Source organism: Callorhinus ursinus, unplaced genomic scaffold (assembly GCF_003265705.2).
Source record: "Callorhinus ursinus isolate GAN/ISIS: 27379988/994484 unplaced genomic scaffold, GSC_fseal_2.0 scaffold12, whole genome shotgun sequence".
In the NCBI taxonomy this organism is placed as follows: domain Eukaryota; kingdom Metazoa; phylum Chordata; class Mammalia; order Carnivora; family Otariidae; genus Callorhinus; species Callorhinus ursinus.
In genome coordinates this window covers 1,645,405-1,666,513 of record NW_027397074.1, presented here as the reverse complement: position 1 = coordinate 1,666,513, position 21,109 = coordinate 1,645,405, and the positions used below count along the sequence as shown (strand labels likewise).

The 21,109-nt window shown below is 36.9% G+C and overlaps 1 protein-coding gene and 1 pseudogene across 1 annotated transcript in view; one reads left to right on the top strand and one right to left on the bottom strand.

Moving 5' to 3' along the window:
- Positions 1-21,109, bottom strand: part of COG5 (component of oligomeric golgi complex 5) — a 334,035-nt gene that overhangs the window by 160,918 nt on the left and 152,008 nt on the right. The window contains exon 7 of the mRNA XM_025872663.2: positions 11,922-12,052. Within this exon, the coding sequence (XP_025728448.2) occupies positions 11,922-12,052 (131 nt within the window). The remainder of the gene's footprint in view (positions 1-11,921; positions 12,053-21,109) is intronic.
- Positions 13,153-14,898, top strand: LOC112824762 (methylsterol monooxygenase 1 pseudogene; annotated as a pseudogene).

Below are 21,109 nucleotides of genomic sequence, written 5' to 3'. Positions count from 1 at the left end.
GTATATTACATCCCCAAGACATTTATTTTATACTTGGAAGTTTGTACCTTTATTTCCCTTCATCCATATCACCTACCCCTCCTGAAGTTGTTTATTTTGTGTCAAGAAAAATGTTTCGGGAAAACTCAAACAGTTAAAAATAGAACTATCATATGATCCAGCAATTCCACTACTGGATATTTACCCAAAGTAAATGAGAACACTAATTCAAAAAGGTATATGCACCCCTATGTTTACTGCAGAATTACTTACAATAGCCAAGACATGGAAGCAACCTAACTGTCCACTGATAGATGAAAAGATAAAGAGGGTGTGCTGTATGTATACTATGGAATAGCCATTAAAAAATGAAATCTTGGGGTGCTTGGCTGGCTCAGTCAGCAGAGCATTCAACTCTTGATCTTGGGGTCATGAGTTCAAGCCGCATGTTGGGCACAGAGCTTACCTAAAAAATAAAATTAAAATTAAAAAAAGCTAAACAAATGAAAGCTTGCCATTTACAACTACATGAATGGACCTTGAAGGTATTAAGTTTTGTGAAATGTCAGACACAGAAAAACAAATACCATATGATTTCACTTCTATGTGGAACCTAAAAAAAACAAATAATACATTATATGTTAAAAAAAAGAAGATAGTAGGAAGGGAGAAATGAAGGGGGGAAATTGGAGGGGGAGACGAACCACAAGAGACTATGGACTCTGAGAAACAAACTGAGGGTTCTAGAGGGGAGGGGGGTGGGGGAATGGGTTAGCCTGGTGATGGGTATTAAAGAGGGCGCATTCTGCATGGAGCACTGGGTGTTATACGGAAACAATGAATCCTGGAACACTACATCAAAAACTAATGATGTAATGTAATGTAATGTAATGATGTAATGTTAACATAATAAAAAACAAAACAAAACAAAATAGACTCACAGATGCAGGAAACAAACCGCTTGTCACCAGATGAGGGAGGGACTGAGGGGGCAGGCAAAATAGGTGAAGGAGATTAAGAAGTACTTACTTGCAGTTATAAAATAATTAAGTCATGGGGTTATAATGTACACCACAGGAAATACAGTAACACTGTAATAACTTTGTATGGTGACATTAACTAGACTTACAGTGATCATTTCATAATTTTTAAAAATATCTAATCACTATGATGTATACATGAAACAGGATATTGTATGTCAATTTACTTCAGTTTAAAAAATAAATTAAAAGAAGAATACTTAAAACAAGAGTTGAAAAATTATTGAAACTCTATGCTTAGTAAATGGCAAAAACCCAAAAACCAAAAAGCACCTTGGGACCAAACATACAAAAGGAGTTTATATAGATTCAAATGATGAGATCTGTTCTAGAATTCATGAGACCAGCCAGGAAAACTTGTAGCAGCTAAAGACAGAAAAACTAGACCTTTTAAAGCAGGTATCCAGCTTGACAAATCAACTGACAAGGAGTCTACTATTGGTGTTTGTTGGGCCAGTAGAGAAGAAAGAGGTCACAAAAGAAGTGTTGCATGCTACCACAATTAGCTACAAAAGGAACCATTTTTTCATTGTTCAACTTTGCTAGGAAGTGTTTTTGAAGCTTAGGAAATGCTTAACTTCCAGAGATCTTGAACACAACGCATTTAAGTTGGTACCCTCTCTATGCTAGAAGCAATTGAGAATTTTTAACTACAAAGGTAAAAAGGGTTCATAATATCATAATCATTTACTGCATGCTACATAGACATTTATCTATTGAACTACAATTCTACCATGTCATCTCTTAGACTCTGTCTAGATCATGTTGTCATAGTACTCTTAGCTGTCAAGCTGTAAGCACCAAACCCTGAGCTTGCTTGACCAAGGAGGTTTTCTGCCTTAGGGAAAAGACAGGTCCATGGATATTTACTTCCCAGCACTGGCAACAATTACCACAAGGGAGATTGTTGCTGAGTACTGAGCTCTGAAAGAACAGATCACATAGACCCTCTTTTAAAGACAAGTGAGTACATGATCTTCCCCCATCCTGGAACCTCCAGAAAGTCCTGCACTTGTTTACTGGGAAAGCTTATAATTCACAAGTTAAAGCCGTCTTTCTAATTAAAATGTCATCATTTCACTGTGGAGGCCTGGTAGCTATGGTGATGCAGGAACTCATCCAGATCAAAATCTCTGTCACCTATTTTTGAAAGCTAGTTAGAGCTCGAGGTAATGAATCTGTTGCAATCCTGAAAATATCATAAGGTTCTCTCTTTGTCTGGCTTCTGTCAGTGAAAGATTCTGAGGATCAGTACAAAAGAGAGAGAGAGAAATTGGAGTCAAGGAAGAGCTGCTGACGGAAGCCATATCTAGCCCCATGTCTGTGATGGCCAAGTGAACTGAAGAATGTTTTCTCTAATGTGGTGATATGGTATACTTCACCAGAAGATGCACTCCCCCAAGTCATCAATCCTTCCAAACTCTTAGTAAAGAAAATGGTAGTGACACCTCTATGAATCTTTCCCATAGAGAAATAATACAGCCTTTGTGAGGTTAGTTTATTTCCATACTTTTTAGTAGGAAGAAAAAAGAGTTCCTCAATATCTAAGTAGTCATTTAGCTTGTCTTCAAAAAGAGAAATTTTGAAACACTATAGTAGAGATTTTGTGATACTAAAAGCTATTTAAAACCTACAAATGAAAATAGCACATTTAAGCAATTAACTAGAAAAAAACAGTAATGATCCAAGAGAAATTATTTATATTTACTAAAATTTTGGTTTTGGGAAAAAAAATGCCAAGAAAAGAAAATACACTTTCTTTTAATGAAGTTAAGTTTTACAATTAACTGACACCGAAAATGATGGCCATCAGCTACACGCTCAAAAAAAATCACTAATATTTTTGAGAAGCCAAATTAATGTCAGAAGTTGATTATTAAAGTGATGACATAATTTTTCAAAAGTTCCTTATTTATTGAAAATCTCTGCTCATGTTATGAGCCTATAAACTATTTAGTGTGCAATGTTTCATGAATGCAAAAGTACTTCAAATTAAAATGCTGTCATTCTTTTAGTGTATATTTCCAATAAATGTAATATGTTTAACTATTTCAATAATGTCTGATAAATGGGAAAGTATGATTTGAGAATAAAATAGATACATGCTGCAGCATCTGTTTTAATGGGAAGTGGAAGGAGTATTCCAGGCCTAAAAGGAACAAGAAAGCCCTGAAGAAGGAAGGAAAGCAGGCAAGTGAAAAACTAAAAGCAAGCCTGTGGGCCTGAACAGCAGAGAACAGAGGGGAAACTGGCATCAAATATACATGTTTAAATGCTGATGAGAAAGAAAAGAGCACGAGAGAGGAAAAAAACAGAAAGGAGACCTGGAAATACAACAAGATAAGGTTCCTAAGACAATGGGACGCCGAGCATAGAGGGTGTGAGAGGTGCCTGTACGAAGTACAAATTAAGGGCATCTGCTCAGGGTGAACTGGACTGTGCAGCAAGGTGGGGAAGGGTGATGGAAAGTAGACAAAGTCTGAAATACTAACTTCAGAGAATAGGAAAAAAAAACTTGGCCAGAGAAACATAAAAATTCTGAGGAATACTGAAGAACTGGTTTAGATTAGTCATCACATGGAGACTTCCCAAAGAAATTTTTATGCTAGAAAAATTCCTTTTTCAACATAAATGGCTTTGCAGATTGTCAAATAATTTAAAATATAATTATTTAACAAAATTAGAATAAACTGCTTGGTCTTATTTAAGAAAGATGGAAAGCAGGCATTCCCGGACCATGATTCTACCACTTGCTAGCTGTGTAATCTTCAGCTAATTTCTTAACCTTTCCAGGGCTTTGTTTCCTTAACTACAAAAAGTGGATAATTATATCTTCCTTGCATATTTGTTCCTAAGACTGAGATAACAAATGTAAAGTGACTAACCACAAATCCTGGCAAAGAACATGCATTCAATAAAGGTTAGTTTCTTTTTAAATTCCTGAACTGCCTGCTGACACAGCTGGATGATACCTCTGTCTTGTTTCTTTCTAAGGCGGGAGGCTCCAAAACCAACCCCTTCCACTAAGACACTTTCCCAAGAAGCATTATTTCAGTAGCATCATTATCGATAAGGGTTTAATCTGCTTAGTTCTGCAAAGCCAGAAGGCTGACATCATGAAAATAACCCAGAGGACTCAGGTCTGAGATAGAAACACATGACTAAATTCAGAAATAAATGATGTGAGAAATACGAATATTAATTTATACATGAGAAATATTGCAGAAATTGTAAAATGAATCAGAACTGGCAGATTGGTACATTTTGTCCCTTTAGGAAAATTATGTAGGAAGCCCAATTATACTCAGGTTGGTAACTTTATACTTATGGAATCTAAACGAGACAAATTAATTGGATAATGTTGACTAATTAACGACAAACTATGCTAATATAAGCCATATAGCCTAACAGAGAGATAATATTCATATCTACTAAACAGAATCTACCCTCCTTCAAACCACACTGAGACATACAAAATTAAAGCTAGCTTCCTGGTTCCTGTTCTCAGATCCATGCATCTACCCATGTAGGCAATGCAATATTTTTATATTTTTCTCTTCTTTATCTAACTTAACCTCACTGATTAGACATAGGCCATTACCTAAATAATGAGTTATCTACTTTATCTTTTGATAAACTTTATACAATCCAAATTTATAACACTATTAATTTTTAAGGATATTAATTTCCTACAAGTTTATCAATTCTACTTGAATTTTAATATGAATTAAAAACTGAAACAAAGTCAAATTTGACAACTGTTAAAAGGTACCCCAAAAAATAACGTATCTAAAATCTAGTTTGAAAAAATTATCCTAGAAAATATTTTCCCACTTTAGACATATAAGAACACAGTAAAATATAAGCCTTTAGAAGTAACCATTCCTGGGGGGCGGAGCAAGATGGCAAAGAAGTAGGAGACCTGGATTTTGTCTGGTCCCAGGAACTCAGCTGGAGAGGGATCAAACCATTCTGAACACCTATGAACTCAAAAGGAGATCGAAGAAAAGAATAGCAACAACGCTCTGAACAGAAAAGCGACCACTTTCTGGAAGGTAGGACGTGCGGAGAAGTGAATCCGAGGCGATATTCTGGAGGATAGACGGCGGGGGAGGGGGTCTCTGTCAGCTGCTCTGGCAAGTGATAGAGCCACGGAGCACAAAATCAGAACTTTTCGAAGTCAGCTCTGCTGAGGGACGTCGCTCCAGTGGCTAAGCGGGGGGTGGAACCCTCACGAGACAGTGCGGTCTCAGGACCCTCGGGGTCACAGAAAGACCAGGGGTGCCTGAGTGCAGCAGAACCCCCAGGTATTGGAGCAGGGAAGCTGGCTGCAGAGATGGAGCCAAAGCACGGGCTCTCAGTTCGGGGTTGCCATTAACCATGATCCGCGGCAGTCGAGCCACTGTCCAGCAGGGACCCAACAAGTGGCAAATCTGGGGAGACTCCCCTTCCTCCCCCTGGAGGAGGGTGCGGGAGCGAACCGCAGGGATCTGCTGGGTTTGAAGACTCCACACCGGGGTCGGGTGCCAGAGATAAAAATGCTTCGTCACAGGACGGGTGAGCACGGAGAGAGAAATATTGAAAGAGGTCCTCTAAGCAAAGAAAGAACCTAAAAGTAATACAGACCAGAAAGGAACAGAGACAATATACAGTAACAGTCACCTTACAGGCAATACAATGGCACAAAATTCATATCTTTCAATACTTATGTTGAATGTAAATGGGCTAAATGCCCCCATCAAAAGACACAGGGTATCAGATTGGAAAAAAAACAAGACCCACTGATATGCTGTCTGCAAGAGATTCGTTTTAGACCCAAAGACACATCCAGATTTAAAGTGAGGGGGTGGAAAACCTTTTACCACGCTAATGGACATCAAAAGAAAGCTGGGGTAGCAATCCTTATATCAGACAAATTAAATTTTAAATCAAAGACTGTAAGAGATGAGGAAGGATACTACATCAAACTTAAAGGGTCTATCCAACAAGATCTAACAATTGTAAATATCTATGAGCCTAACATGGGAGCACCCAATTATATAAGCCAATTAATAACAAAATCAAAGAAATACATGGACAATAGTACAATAATAGTAGGGGACTTTAACAATGCTCTCATGGAAATGGACAGGTCATCAAAGCAAAGGTTCAACAAGAAAATAAAGTCTTTAAATGACACACTGGACCAGATGGACTTCACAGACATATTCAGAACATTCCACCCCAAAGCAACAGAATACATATTCTTCTCTAGTGCCCATGGAACATTCTCCAGAATAGATCACATCCTGGGTCACAAATCAGGTCTCAACTGGTACTAAAAGATTGGGATCATTCCCTGCATATTTTCAGACCACAATGCTTTGAAACTAGAACTCAATCCCAACAGGAAAGTCGGAAAGAACTCAAATACATGGAGGCTAAAGAGCATCCTACTAAAGAATGAATTGGTCAACCAGGAAATTAAAGAAGAATTAAAAAAATTCATGGAAACCAATGAAAATGAAAACACAACTGTTCAAAATCTTTGGGATACAGCAAAAGCGGTCCTAAGAGGAAAGTATACAGCAATACAAGTCTTTCTCAAGAAACAAGAAAGGTCTCAAATACACAACCTAACCCTACACTTAAAGGACCTGGAGAGAGAACAGCAAATAAAGCCTAAACCCAGCAGGAGAAGAGAAATCATAAAGATCAGAGCAGAAATCAATGAAATACAAACCAAAAGAACAGTAGGACAGATCAACGAAACTAGGAGCTGGTTCTTTGAAAGAATGAATAAGACTGATTCTTCATTAAAAGGATTCTTCACTGCGACCAACTGGGATATATCCCTGGGCTGCAAGGTTGGTTTAATATCTGCAAATCAATGTGATACAATACATTAATAAAAGAAAGAACAAGAACTATATGATCCTCTCAATAGATGCAGAAAAAACATTTGACAAAGAACAGCATCCTTTCTGGATCAAAACTCTTCAGGGTAAGGGACAGAGGGTACATACCTCAACATCAAAAAAATCATCTATGAAAAACCTACGAGCGAATATCATTCTCAATGGGGAAAAACTGAGAGATTTCCCCCTGAGGTCAGGAATACGGCAGGGATGTCCACTATTACCACTGCTATTCAACATAGTAGTAGAAGTCCTAGTCATGGCAATCAGACAACAAAAAGAAATCAAACGCATCCTACTCGGCAAAGAAGAAGTCAAACTCTCACTGTTTGCAGATGATATGATACTTTATGTGGAAAACCCAAAAGACTCCACCCCAAAACTGCTAGAACTCATACAGGAATCCAGTCAAGTGGCAGGATATAAAATCAATGCACAGAAATCAGTGGTATTCCTATACACCAACAACAAGACAGAAGAGAGACAAATCAAGGAGTCGATCCCATTTACAATTGCACCCAAAACCGTAAGACACCTAGGAATAAATCTAACCAAAGAGGCAAAGGATCCGTACTCAGGAAACTATAAAATACTCATGAAAGAAATTGAGGAGGACACAAAGAAATGGAAAAACATTCCATGCTCATGGATTAGAACAACAAATATCGCGAAGATGTCAAAGCTACCCAGAGCGGGCGCCTGGGTGGCTCAGTTGGTTAAGCGACTGCCTTCGGCTCAGGTCATGATCCTGGAGTCCCGGGATCGGGTCCCACATCAGGCTCCCTGCTCGACGGGGAGTCTGCTTCTCCCTCTGACCCTCTTCCCTCTCGTGCTCTCTGTCTCTCATTCTCTCTCTCTCAAATAAATAAATAAAATCTTTAAAAAAAAAAATGCTACCTAGAGCAATTTACACATTCAATGCAATCCCCATCAAAATACCATCCACTTTTTTCAAAGAAATGGAACACATAATCCTAAAATTTGTATGGAACCTCGAATAGCCAGAAGAATTTTGAAAAAGAAAAGTAAAGCTGGCGGCATCACAATTCCGGACTTCCAGCTCTATTACAAAGCTGTCATCATCAAGACAGTATGATACTGGCACAAAAACAGACACGTAGATCAATGGAACAGAATAGAGAGCCCAGAAATGGACCCTCAACTCTATGGTCAACTCATCTTCGACAAAGCAGGAAAGAATGTCCAATGGAAAAAAGACAGTCTCTTCAACAAATGGTGTTGGGAAAATTGGACAGTTACATGCAGAACAATGAACTGGACCATTTCCTTATACCACACACAAAAATAGACTCCAAATGGTTGAAAGACCTAAACATGAGACAGGAGTCTATCAACAACCTAAAGGAGAACACAGGCAGCAACCTCTTTAACCTCAGATGCAGCAATGTCTTTCTAGAAACATCGCCAAAGGCGAGGGAAGCAAGGGCAAAAATGAACTATTGGGACCGCATCAAGATAAAAGCTTTTGCACAGCAAAAGAAACAGTCTACAAAACCAAAAGACAACCGACAGAATGGGAGAAGATATTTGCAAATGACACATCAGATAAAGGGCTAGTATCCAAAATCTATAAAGAACTTATCAAACTCAACACCCAAAGAACAAATGATCCAATCAAGGAATGGGCAGAAGGCATGAACAGACATTTTTCCACGGAAGACATCCAAACGGCCAACAGACACATGAAAAAGTGCTCAACATTGCTTGGCATCAGGGAAATCCACATCAAAACCTCAATGAGATATCACCTCACACCAGTCAGAATGGCTAAAATTAACAAGTCAGGAAACGACAGATGTTGGCGGGGATGTGGAGAAAGAGGAACCCTCCTACACTGTTAGTGGGAATGCAAGCTGGTGCAGCCACTCTGGAAAACAGTATGGAGGTTCCTCAACAAGTTGAAAATAGAGCTACCATACAATCCAGCAATTGCACTACTGGGTGTTTACCCCAAAGATACAAATGTAGGGACCCAAAGGGGTACGTGCACCCCGATGTTTATAGCAGCAATGTCCACAATAGCCAAACTGTGGAAAGAGCCAAGATGTCCATCGACAGATGAATGGATAAAGAAGATGTGGTATATATACACAATGGAATATGATGCAGCCATCAAAAGGAATGAGATCTTGCCGTTTGCAACAACATGGATGGAACTGGGGGGTATTATGCTGAGCAAAATAAGTCAATCAGAGAAAGACATGTATCATATGACCTCACTGATATGAGGAATTCTTAATCTCAGGAAACAAACTGAGGGCTGCTGGAGTGGTGGGGGGTGGGAGGGATGGGGTGGCTGGGTGATAGACATTGGGGAGGATATGTGCTATGGTGAGCACTGTGAATTTTGCAAGGCTGTTGAATCACAGATATGTACCTCTGAAGCAAATAATACATTATATGTTAAAAAAAATAAAAAGGAAGAAGAAGATAGCAGGAGGGGAAGAATGAGGCGGGGGAAATCGGAGGGGGAGACGAACCATGAGAGACGATGGACTCTGAAAAACAAACTGAGGGTTCTAGAGGGGAGGTGGGTGGGAGGATGGGTTAGCCCGGTGATGGGTATTAAAGAGGGCATGTACTGCATGGAGCACTGGGTGTTATATGCCAACAATGAATCATGGAACACAAATCAAAAACTAATGATGTAATGTATGGTGATTTACAGAACATAAAAAAAAAAAAGTAACCATTCCTTTGCAGCATGTTAAAATCACCCATCCCTATTGAAAAATGATATTTTAGTTAATTTTCTGCCATTTTTTGTTTAATTCCCATGACTCTGAAATATAATAAAACACTAAGGGTTGCATAAGTTAAGGATATAAGCATAAATGTGTATGTATATATATATATATATACACACACACACACACACACACACATATACACAAAAATACATACTTCACAGGAAAAATTTTAAATAGTAAATATGCATAATAAAGTTTGCAATCTCTGAGGTAGTGATAATATGGACATTATATGAATACAAAAGGCTTGGGATCCTTCCCTTTCTGAAATATTAATTGCTACCTCTCTCACAACTAAATGAGCTAGGTTGATATTAATTTTCTCTAGATATATTTATCTTAATTCAAAGTTGAATTGGAATTCCTTGAATATTTCTTTGAGAAGGTATCTTCCCTAATTTGATGTATGCAAGTATCCTCATTTTTTTTTTGAGCATGGTGCACTAATATTTTTATTTTTAATTTTTTAGCTTTATTTTTTAAAATTTTATTATGTTATGTTAATCACGATACATTACATCATTAGTTTTTGATGTAGTGTTCCATGATTCATTGTTTGCGTGTAATACCCAGTGCTTCATTCAATACATGCCCTCTTTAATACCCATCACCAGGCTAACCCATCCCCCTACACCCCTCCCCTCTAGAACCCTCAGTTTGTTTCTCAGAGTCCATAGTCTCTCATGGCTCGTCTTTCCCTCCAATTTCTCCCCCTTCATTTTTCTCTTCCTACTATCTTTTTTTTTTTTAACATATATTATTTGTTTCAGAGGTACAGGTCTGTGATTCAACAGTCTTGCACAATTCACAGCGCTCACCGAGCATAAACCCTCCCCAATGCAAGTATCTTATTTTTAACAGTATAAGTAGTTTATCTTCATAGTGAGACCTAAAGTTAGAACAATCAGCAGCAGGTAAAACTCATCTCCAGTATTGTAAGTGGGGATACTAGTTACCTTCAGCAAAGGACAGTGGTGACTGTGAGAGAAGTGAAGGGAATCCAGGAGTGTTGGGGGTTTCCCATTTCTTCACCTGGGTCTTGATTTCACCGATGTGCTCACATTGTAGTATCTTGCTCTATATGTGTGTGTGTATGTGGTGTTTCATTCTGTATGTATGTATCAGTTTTCACTTTTCATTATGTATATAATAATTTCAAAAGCTTATTTTAAACAGTAAGTGACCCTCAGTTATGCTTTTTAAATTTTAACAATTAAGAATCAGAAGTCAAATAAGTACCTTCCTGATTTAGAGACTATTTAAAGAATTAAATATTTGTAAAATTATTTTTGTCCAATACAAATGCACAAAATACAATCTCTGGTTTAGAAGATCCAAATAAAAAATAGACACTAATAACTGTATTTGGGTCCAATACAAATGGAGAAAATATCTGCATGCAAGAGAAATGTAGAACAACAGATTACATCTAATTTGTTGATTCAACTACATCAGTAACTTTGGATTTCTTCCACTACTGAACATTAAGCATCAGGAAACTGACACTTTAAAGAGAAAACTCAAGTCAAAATAATTTTTTAAAATTATGGCACAGAGAGGGGACCTGGGTGGTTCAATTGGTTAAGCATCTGCCTTCGGCTCAGATCATGATCTCAGGGTCCTGGGATGGAGCCCCACATCTGGCTCCCTGCTCAGCGGGGAGCCTGCTTCTCCTTCTTCCTCTTCCCCTCTCTCCCGCTTATGCTCTCTCTCTCTCAATAAATAAAAATTAAAATAGATAGATAGATAAAGGCACAGTGATCATTAATGGTGCAAGGTTCTGGGGTTAGAGTGCTTAATGTCTGGATCCAAACTATACCATGAAATAGCTGTGATCTTCAACAAAGTAGTTAAGTTCTCAGTTTCCTCATTTGTAAAATGGAAATAACAATAATACTGACCTTACTGGGTTGTTGAAAGGCTTAAATAAGCAACAGTGCCTCAGACAAAATAAACATACTCAACAGGTATTAACTATATACAGAGACACATTACATAAACTGTATCTCATATACATTACATACTAGAATCTTGGAATCTATTTTTAAAATTAAATAAACATATATTCAATAAATTTTCCCTGTACTTACTTTTATATCCTATCCTCCAATTCAAACTGTAGACACAGTTCCTCAGTGATGAGGGCATATATTCGTTTTCTAACCTCAAAGTCAAATCTTCATCTGTATTATAACATATTTGTCACATTAATAGAGTGCTATTACTTTTATTACCTGCGTCTCTACACCCTGTTCCAGTAGGCGCTTAGCTTGATTTTCCACTTCAAGTCGAGCTCTTGCAATGAAAAGTAGATCATTTTCTATTACTTCTATTCCAGAAAGATCTATTCCTTGAGAAAGATAATCTATCAAAAAAAAACAAAAAACAAAAAACACACACATTTAAGTATTTTACTGTTGAATAAATATCAAGGTACTGAAATACCATGTCTGATTCTTCAAAATGCTATAGATTTGCTGTTGAACACTATTCCCTTTCAAAATCTGTATTTTAAAAAATATAAACATTTTCTATTTAATAAATAACTTTACTCTGGAGCAAAAATTCTAAATAAGATTGAGTTGATAAAGCAAGAATAGAAATTATAATTATAGTAAATTCCAAGTAATGTCAACACATTACATAAAAAATAGTGTCAAATTTATTTTAATATAAAGAAATATCCTGATCTTAGAAATCTTAGAAATTTCTCATGCTGCAAGAAAGTTCTAAAAGTTATTCTATAGTAACAAAATATTTGAAACAAATGTCCACCATTTGAATAATAAATCATGAAAATAATTTAGCATGCTGTCAGTTTATAGGATTATGCAGACCTAATATCAACTTACATTGAAGGATTTTCATAACATTGAATAAAAAAATTTAAAAGAGGAATTAACTACTTATAAAACTAACATATTCTATTTATAGAATGATACAGAGCAAGAAGCATGAAAAGATCTCTTACAAAGATGTTAACAGTAACTGTACATACTTAGAATTTGAGAAAGTTATTTTTTATGTTTTTATTTTTTGACTTATCTTAGACATAGCTAAGGTAACTAAAATGTTAAAACTAAAGGTCAAGATTTCAAGAGTAAACAGCTTATTCACAGTTCTAAAACTGTTTTCTATTTTAAAAGATAAATTATTTCTAAAAATCACAACTGCTTTAGATATAAGATTACTTTGTTTTCCAATTACTCAACAGAGTATCAAATCTGTTTTTCACTATATTCTCTTAATTGGAAGTGATTTAAGTCTTATTAAAATATATTCCGAGCACTTACATATTATCATTTTTTACATAAGCAGAGTCACAGCCTACTACTTCAATGCTAACTAACCACTTAGTTACCTATCCACTCCAATATCTACTGATTGAACACCATATATATAGTTAGTGCTACACAAGATGACAAAAGGAAATGAAACAGAGTTCCCGTGCGGTCGTCCAGGTGAGGGAGCTGGAAGAGAGTCTGAATTCTAAGGCTTTCAGCAGAGATTTGAGAAATGGCAACAAATGAAAGTATCGGCATCTTTAGTTCAGCATCCTTGGCTGTGGAGTATGTAGACTCACTTTTACCTGAAAACCCTCTACAAGAAACATTTAAAAATGCTTGGAACTATATGTTGAATAATTATACAAAGTTCCAGATTGCAACATGGGGATCCTTGATAGTTCATGAGGTCCTTTATTTCTTGTTCTGTTTACCTGGATTTTTGTTTCAATTTATACCTTACATGAAAAAGTACAAAATTCAAAAGGATAAACCAGAAACATGGGAAAACCAATGGAAATGTTTTAAAGTACTTCTCTTTAATCACTTTTGTATCCAGCTTCCTTTGATCTGTGGAACTTATTATTTTACAGAGTATTTTAATATACCTTATGATTGGGAAAGAATGCCAAGATGGTATCTGCTTTTGGCAAGATGCTTCAGCTGTGCAGTGATTGAGGATACCTGGCACTATTTCCTGCATAGGCTCTTACATCACAAAAGAATATATAAATATATTCATAAAGTTCATCATGAGTTTCAGGCTCCATTTGGAATGGAAGCTGAATATGCACATCCCTTGGAAACTCTGATTCTTGGAACTGGATTTTTCATTGGAATCATGCTTTTATGTGATCATGTCATTCTCCTTTGGGCATGGGTGACTATTCGTTTGATAGAAACTACTGATGTCCATAGTGGTTATGACATTCCTCTCAATTCTTTAAATCTGATCCCTTTCTATGCTGGTTCTCGGCATCATGACTTCCACCACATGAACTTCATCGGAAACTATGCTTCAACATTTACATGGTGGGATAGAATTTTTGGAACAGACTCTCAATTTATTGCCTACAATGAAAAGATGAAGAAGATTGAGAAAAAGACTGAATAAATATCTAAACCTTCCTGAACATACACACTTTCCTGAATTGAAGCAAGTAGCTAACATTGCTTCTGAGGAGCAGAAATAAACGTGTCTTGGCTGCTAAGTGATACAAAGAACATTAACAATCTTTAATTATCTTCCTAGTGGGAACTTTTTCTACTTTACATAAAAGTTCTGTATGTGTAGAAATAAGTATATATTTAAGTACGATTTTCATGAGGAAGTTGTAAAGGCCATGTTGCTAACCTTACAGAAAGGTTTTAAGTAATGGAAAAAGTATTAATTTGTCTTTCCCCTAGTAATACCATAGGCCTGAAGTTGAAATTGGTCTTGAAAATCTTTTAAATATATAGTGGCCATTGCAGAAACTCTTAGTAGGGTGTTGGCCTCATATTGAACTTTAAACATTTTTTAGAATTTGCTTAAACATCAAAGTATCATGGGTTGAACCATATCAGTTGACAGTGAGTGACGCTGCCGAATCAGGAATAGCCAGTACCAAGAACTTCACTCTTGTCCTGAACTGACCGGTTTGGGGTGATTCTCTTTCTTTGAGAAGTCTTTTGGGATTGCACTGTACTAGTATCTATAAATTAAGGCATTTCTGAATTGTTGTAAGTGGAATATTTTAGTCTAAAGGTTTTTGGGTTACTTGAATTTTTTTAAAAATTGAGCTTTATTTCTATTTACCCTTTTTGTATTTCAAGTTTTCATTATACTTAAAACTGTATCTTGAAACGTGAACTGACTTGCTGTATTTGCACTTTGGACTATTGAAATAAATGTGATTTTTTTTGTCTGATTAAAAAAAAAGGGAAATGAAACAGAAGGGCAGCTGAACAGTGGTTATTGCTAATGGCACCTCAACCATGAGCATTTTTTTAAATTTTATTTTATTATGTTATGTTAGTCACCATACATTACATCATTAGTTTTTGATGTAGTTTTCCATGATTCATTGTTTTCGTATAACACCCAGCGCTCCATTCACTACGTGCCCTCCTTAATACCCATCACCAGGCTAACGCATCCACCTACCCCCTCCCCTCTAGAACCATCAGTTTGTTTCTCAGAGTCCATCGTCTCTCATGGTTTGTCTCCCCCTCCAATATCCCCCCTCCATTTTTCCCTTCCTACCTTTTTTTTTTTAAACATATAATGTATTATTTGTTTCAGAGGTACAGGTCTGTGATTCATCAGTCTTACACAATTCACAGCATTCACCATAGCACATACCCTCCCCAATGTCCATCACCCAGCCACCCCATCCCTCACCCCCGACCACTCCAGCAGCCCTCAGTTTGTTTCCTGGGCTTAAGAGTTCCTCATATCAGTGACATCATATGATACTTGTCTTTCTCTGATTGACTTATTTCGCTTAGCATAATACCCTCTAGTTCCATCCACGTTATTTCAAATGGCAAGATTTCCTTTTTTTTTTTTTTAAGATTTTTATTTATTTATTGAGAGAGAGAGAGAGAATGGTAGAGAGAGAGCATGAGAGGGAAGAAGGTCAGAGGGAGAGGCAGACTCCCTGCTGAGCAGGGAGCCCGATGCGGGACTCGATCCCGGGACTCCAGGATCATGACCTGAGCCGAAGGCAGTCGCTTAACCGACTGAGCCACCCAGGCACCCGCAAGATTTCCTTTTTTGATGGCTGCGTAATAGTCCATTGTATATATATGCCACATCTTTATCCATTCATCTATTGATGGACATCTTGGCTCTTTCTATAGTTTGGCTATTGTGGACATTGCTGCTATAAACATTGGGGGCTCGTACCCTTTGGATCACTACGTTTGTATCTTTGGGGTATTTACCCAGTAGTGCAATTGCTGGGTCATAGGGTAGAACCATGAGCATTTTTGTTAAATGTATATAACTAAGGGGACTTTGGACTACCACATTGAAAAGAGTTTTGAAAAACCTTTAAATCATATGGGCTTAGGATTCTGCCTCATAATTTACTCACTAGGTGATCACAGTCACAAGATAAAGCCTCACTGAGCCTCAATTTTTTCATCTGCAAATGTAAATGTAAAATGCCAACAGCATAGAAGTCATGCCCTACATAACTCTTAAGACTATCATCAGAATCAAAATAATTTAATGAATGCCAAAGTACTTTATACACCAATCTATTATGTAAATGTGGAGTGGATTATTATACAAAAAGTTTATCTGATTTTTTAATTTTAAATTTTATTTTTCAGAGAATTTTTTGAAAACTACATATGACTCCAGTCATGGTAATCATCAATGAGGAAATGCTATGTTTACCTTAAAACACTTAACAGACAATATAGAATCAAACTACAGACATGCATACAATAGAAAATAAGCATTATTTTCTTTTCAAGCCGGTTATCAATGTGTTTCTCTTTTTCTGTAACCTAAGGAGGAAAAGTATCACAACTAAGAAAAAAAAAGGAGGGGAAAGACACTATGAATCTGCTTAGGTTCTATTTCTGCCATATATGTTTTTGAATATATAAGTCTTGCCATCTTTGGTACCAGTTGCTTTATTTGAAAAATGAAGAGCTAGAGTATATCAACTTTAAGGTTCCTTACAGTTATAAATTTCCAGAGATAAAGCCAAAAGTTGCTTTATTCTTAAGAATGCTGATCTGTCACTCTGGAGACAATTCAAATCATTCATTCAAACCTTTTATTGAGTATCAAACATTTATAAGTCACAAACACTAAAGAAATGAGCCAGACTTCATTTCTCACCCCAAGTAGCAAAGTCTAAAAAAGGAAAACAAAGCACAAAGGTGCAACCACTGAAAGATAAAGATAAAATGTATTATGCTAGGTGTTATGGGAACAAAAAGAAAGTAAATATTGTTTATCTTTTCACAAAGTCTACCATCTAGTAGGGGTGAAAGGAATATAAATGATTAATTCCAATAACTTTTTAAGGTAAACAGTAGCCCCATCACATTATCTAACCAACTCCTTCTCCCATTGCTCCATCTCATTCATCCACACTGTATACTCACTTAAAAAAATACAGCTACTCACTTTAAAAAACAACCAAAATACATACTAGATTTGGAATACAAAGTATTCTACTCGTTGGGAGGGAGAAAGAGCCCTATTATTCTCCTTACAGGATTTCAATAAAAGAGATTAATTATAGAAAGGGGGGGGTGAAAAACAGCAGACAAAGTAGCAAACCCCCCCACCCACCCAGCCAGGAGAATGGAGAGATTACACTAAATTCTCCCCTCTTGTTTAATCGTCCCATACAATCGTTATCAGTGTTTCAAGTCTTTTCACATCTGCTCTTCGTGAAACACATCTAGGACCTGGAACCAAGGACAAAAAGATGATGATTCCAGTAATAATAACCATAATTTTTGAACATATAACATGTGGAAGGCATTAAACTGGACACAAAATGTCTTTTCATTATTTTAATGTATGCTTCCATTATTTGTAATATTCTAAACAACCTTGCTAGAAATATTATTGAATTATTAACAAATTCAGCTGGCTAGTAGGCAGCAAAGAATTTAAATCCAGATCTGACTTCCATCTTTTCAATAGATCATCCAAGGCCAAACCCACAAGCCTCAGAAAGAAGAAAACTTTATATTCAAAAGACAGATAGATTCCTCCTATAGTATTCCAGTTTGCTCAGTGAAAGAATAAAAATGAAAAAATCTTATCAGAATTAATCGTTCGGGGAATTAAGAAAGGTTAAAACAATGACAGCATTAAAAAACTCATATTTTGAGTTTAATAAAAAAGAAAAAGGAAAATCTTTAAAATATTAAAAAATGGCCTAAAATGACAAATTTTGAAATATGCCAGCATTAGTCACACTTTAACCATTAAACCTTAATAAATGTGGAGTACGCAGTCACTTACTACTAATACCTGTTGAATTTTTTCATGTATAAAAATATGTATGAAGAAAATAACATGACCCTTTGGATTTAACATATCATCTCCTTAGATGCGAGAAAATAATGTGACTAATTTTGATGGAAAAGAAATGATATTGGTCATCTCTTTGTTTAATTATGCTGAGAAAAATTTAATCTAATATTAGAGAAAAAGGAATTCAACCAAAACATCTGACACAGGTATCAAGAGTGGATAAAATGATCATAAACAATTTTTTGTCAAATATACACAAGTCTTTGAAATTTAAGGTACTAAAAAATAAATTCTGGTTTCCCCTATTACCACTGTCTTGGTCTAAAACACTAAAAGTTCAGAATAAACTTTATATGCTTTGCCCCAGGCAGTCACTTGATCTCAGTGACTGGTTCTTGTATTATTTCCTGGGACTACCTATTTCTTTTCATTTCTTTATCTTTAGACTAAACCAATACCTCAAGAGCATAAAAACTATTTATTAGTAAGATATATGCCTGTCATTTTTATAGACGTTCAGTGTTCTAATCAGTACTACACCTGGCGAGCAGAATAAATATTCTCATGCTCCTCTCCCACTCACGGAATCTATGGCTTTCCATTAACTAACAATTTCTCTTTCTATTTTGCAACACAAATCTTTCTTATTGATTCCCGAATCCTCACTGCCTCTTCCTCTACCAGCATCCTCCTTTGTTTAAAACAAACAAAAAGAAGAGTAATTATAGTTTGTTAAATGATTCAGCTCTGCATTTCCTTTTCATAAAAATGTTGGCACTAAATTATTGATCTGGAACAAAAGAGATGAGGGAAAAGTTCATGTGTAAAGTTGGGATGGTGCTTGGGATGGTGCTCAAAGTCAGAAGAAATGAAAGAGGTTAAATCTTCATGCTTCATTATAGAAAGCCAAAAAAGTTAAAAACTAAAAAGTGGAAACATGGGCAGGTTACTTAGATATAGAGGTAAATACCATGGGAATCAGCAAAATGTTGAAATGAATACCTCGGGCAAAGTAAATGGTAAAGGCATTGCTCTTTTTTTTTTAATAATAAATCTTGTAGAACTATTTGAGTATATTATGCATATATAATCTTAACAAAACTAAATTAAAGAGTAAATGGGAAATAAAAATAATTTGAAAAATTAAAACAAGGTAGCTAGTTTAAGGAAATAACAGAATTCTCATCCTCTAAATGATTCTGCTTATGGGAATAAGTAATCTTTAAAAATAAGAAAAAAGTGAATATATTTGGGTAGGAAGATATTAATCACCATGTTAGCTGTAAGAAATATATACATACATATGTACATCTGCATGCAGATTTGTATATATATGTATGCATATATATATGCATGGGTATATAAAGAGAAACATTGTAAATGACTAAAAACCACTTTGAAAATCAATTTGGGATAATTTAATAAGATTCCATATGAACTTCTCTATGACCAAAATACACAGTTCCAAGGCACATAAAACAGAGAAGTTCATATATATGTACATTAGAAGACATGTATAATGTTCACAACAGCACTGTTAAAAACAAAGATGAAAACAACTGAAATGACCACTGACTGGAAAAGAAATGAATAAAATATAACATTCATTCAGAATACTACTTTAGAGTAAAAATAAACAATGATAAAATAATGGCATTAATATCAACATCAATAGTATTAAGGAAGAAAAACAAAGTTTTAGAAGAATACACACAGCAAGAGGTGATTTATATTAATACATGCAAAATTAAGGAATATATTATTTAGCGACACATACAAACATTAACAACATTTAGAAAAGTTAGTAGAGATAGGTGATACAACAGGCTTATACTATTCTAATTCTTAAACTTGGTGGAGAGTATTTGTAGCTTACACGTTAAAAATGTGGTTTTTGGGGCGGAGCAAGATGGCAGAGGAGAAGGAGACCTGGATTTCGTCTGGTCTCTGAAATTCAGCTGGATAGGGATCAAACCAATCTGAACACCTACAAACTCAACAGGAGATCGAAGAAAAGAATAACAACAACGCTCTGAACAGAAAAGCGGCCACTTTCTGGAAGGTAGGACGTGCAGAGAAGTGAATCTGAGGTGATATTCAGGAGGATAGACGGTGGGGAAGGGGGCCTCCGTCGGCCGCTTCCGGCAAGTGATAGAGCCGCGGAGCACAAAATCGGAACTTTTAGAAGTAGGCCCCACTGAGGGACGTCGCTCCAGTGGCTAAGCGGGGGGTGGAACCCTCACAGGACAGTGTGGTCTCAGGACCCTTGGGGTCACAGAAAGACCGGGGGTGCCTGGGTGCAGCAGAGCTCCCAGGTATCAGAGTGGGGAAGCTGGCTGCAGAGACAGAGCCAAGGCGCGGGCTCTCAGCTCGGGATTGCCATAAACAGTGATTGGCGACATGGTCGGGCCACTGCTCCTCCAGCAGGGACCCAACAAGCTGTAGATTGGGGAGACTCCCTTTCCTCCCCCAGGAGGAGTGGCACGGGAGCGCACGGCAGGGATCTGCTGGGTTTGGAGACTCCACACCGAGGTGGTGCCAGAGACAGAAACAATCAGTCACAGGCCGGGTGAGCACGGAGTGCAGCCGGAGACCCTGGAGATGGGAATGATTGACTGCTTTTCTCTGGGGGCGCAGTGAGGAGCGAGGGCCCGAGTTCTCAGCTCCTCCGGGCGGAGATTGGGAGGCCGCCATTTTCACTCTCATCCTCCAAAGCTGTACAGAAAGCTTTCAGGGAACAAAAGCTCCCGAGAGCAAACCTGAACAGATTACTTACCCCGGACCGACAAGGGCGGGGCAATTCCACCTCCGGCAAAGACATTTGGGAACCACAGCAACAGGCCCCTGCCCCAGAAGATCAGCACGAACAGCCAGCCAAGACCAAGTTTACCCATCAATGAGAACGGCAGAACTCCAGTGCAAGGGGAATACTGCACATAGAATTCATGGCTTTTTTACCATGATTCTTTAGTCTTTCAAAGTTAATTTTTTTTAACTGTCTTTTTTTTTCTTTTTGAATTTTTCTTTTTCCCTTTTTCAACGAACATCTTATCAATCCCTTTTTTAAAAAAAATTAACTTTGAAAGTCTAAAGAATCATGGTAAAAAAGCCATGAATTCTATGTGCAGTATTCCCCTTGCAC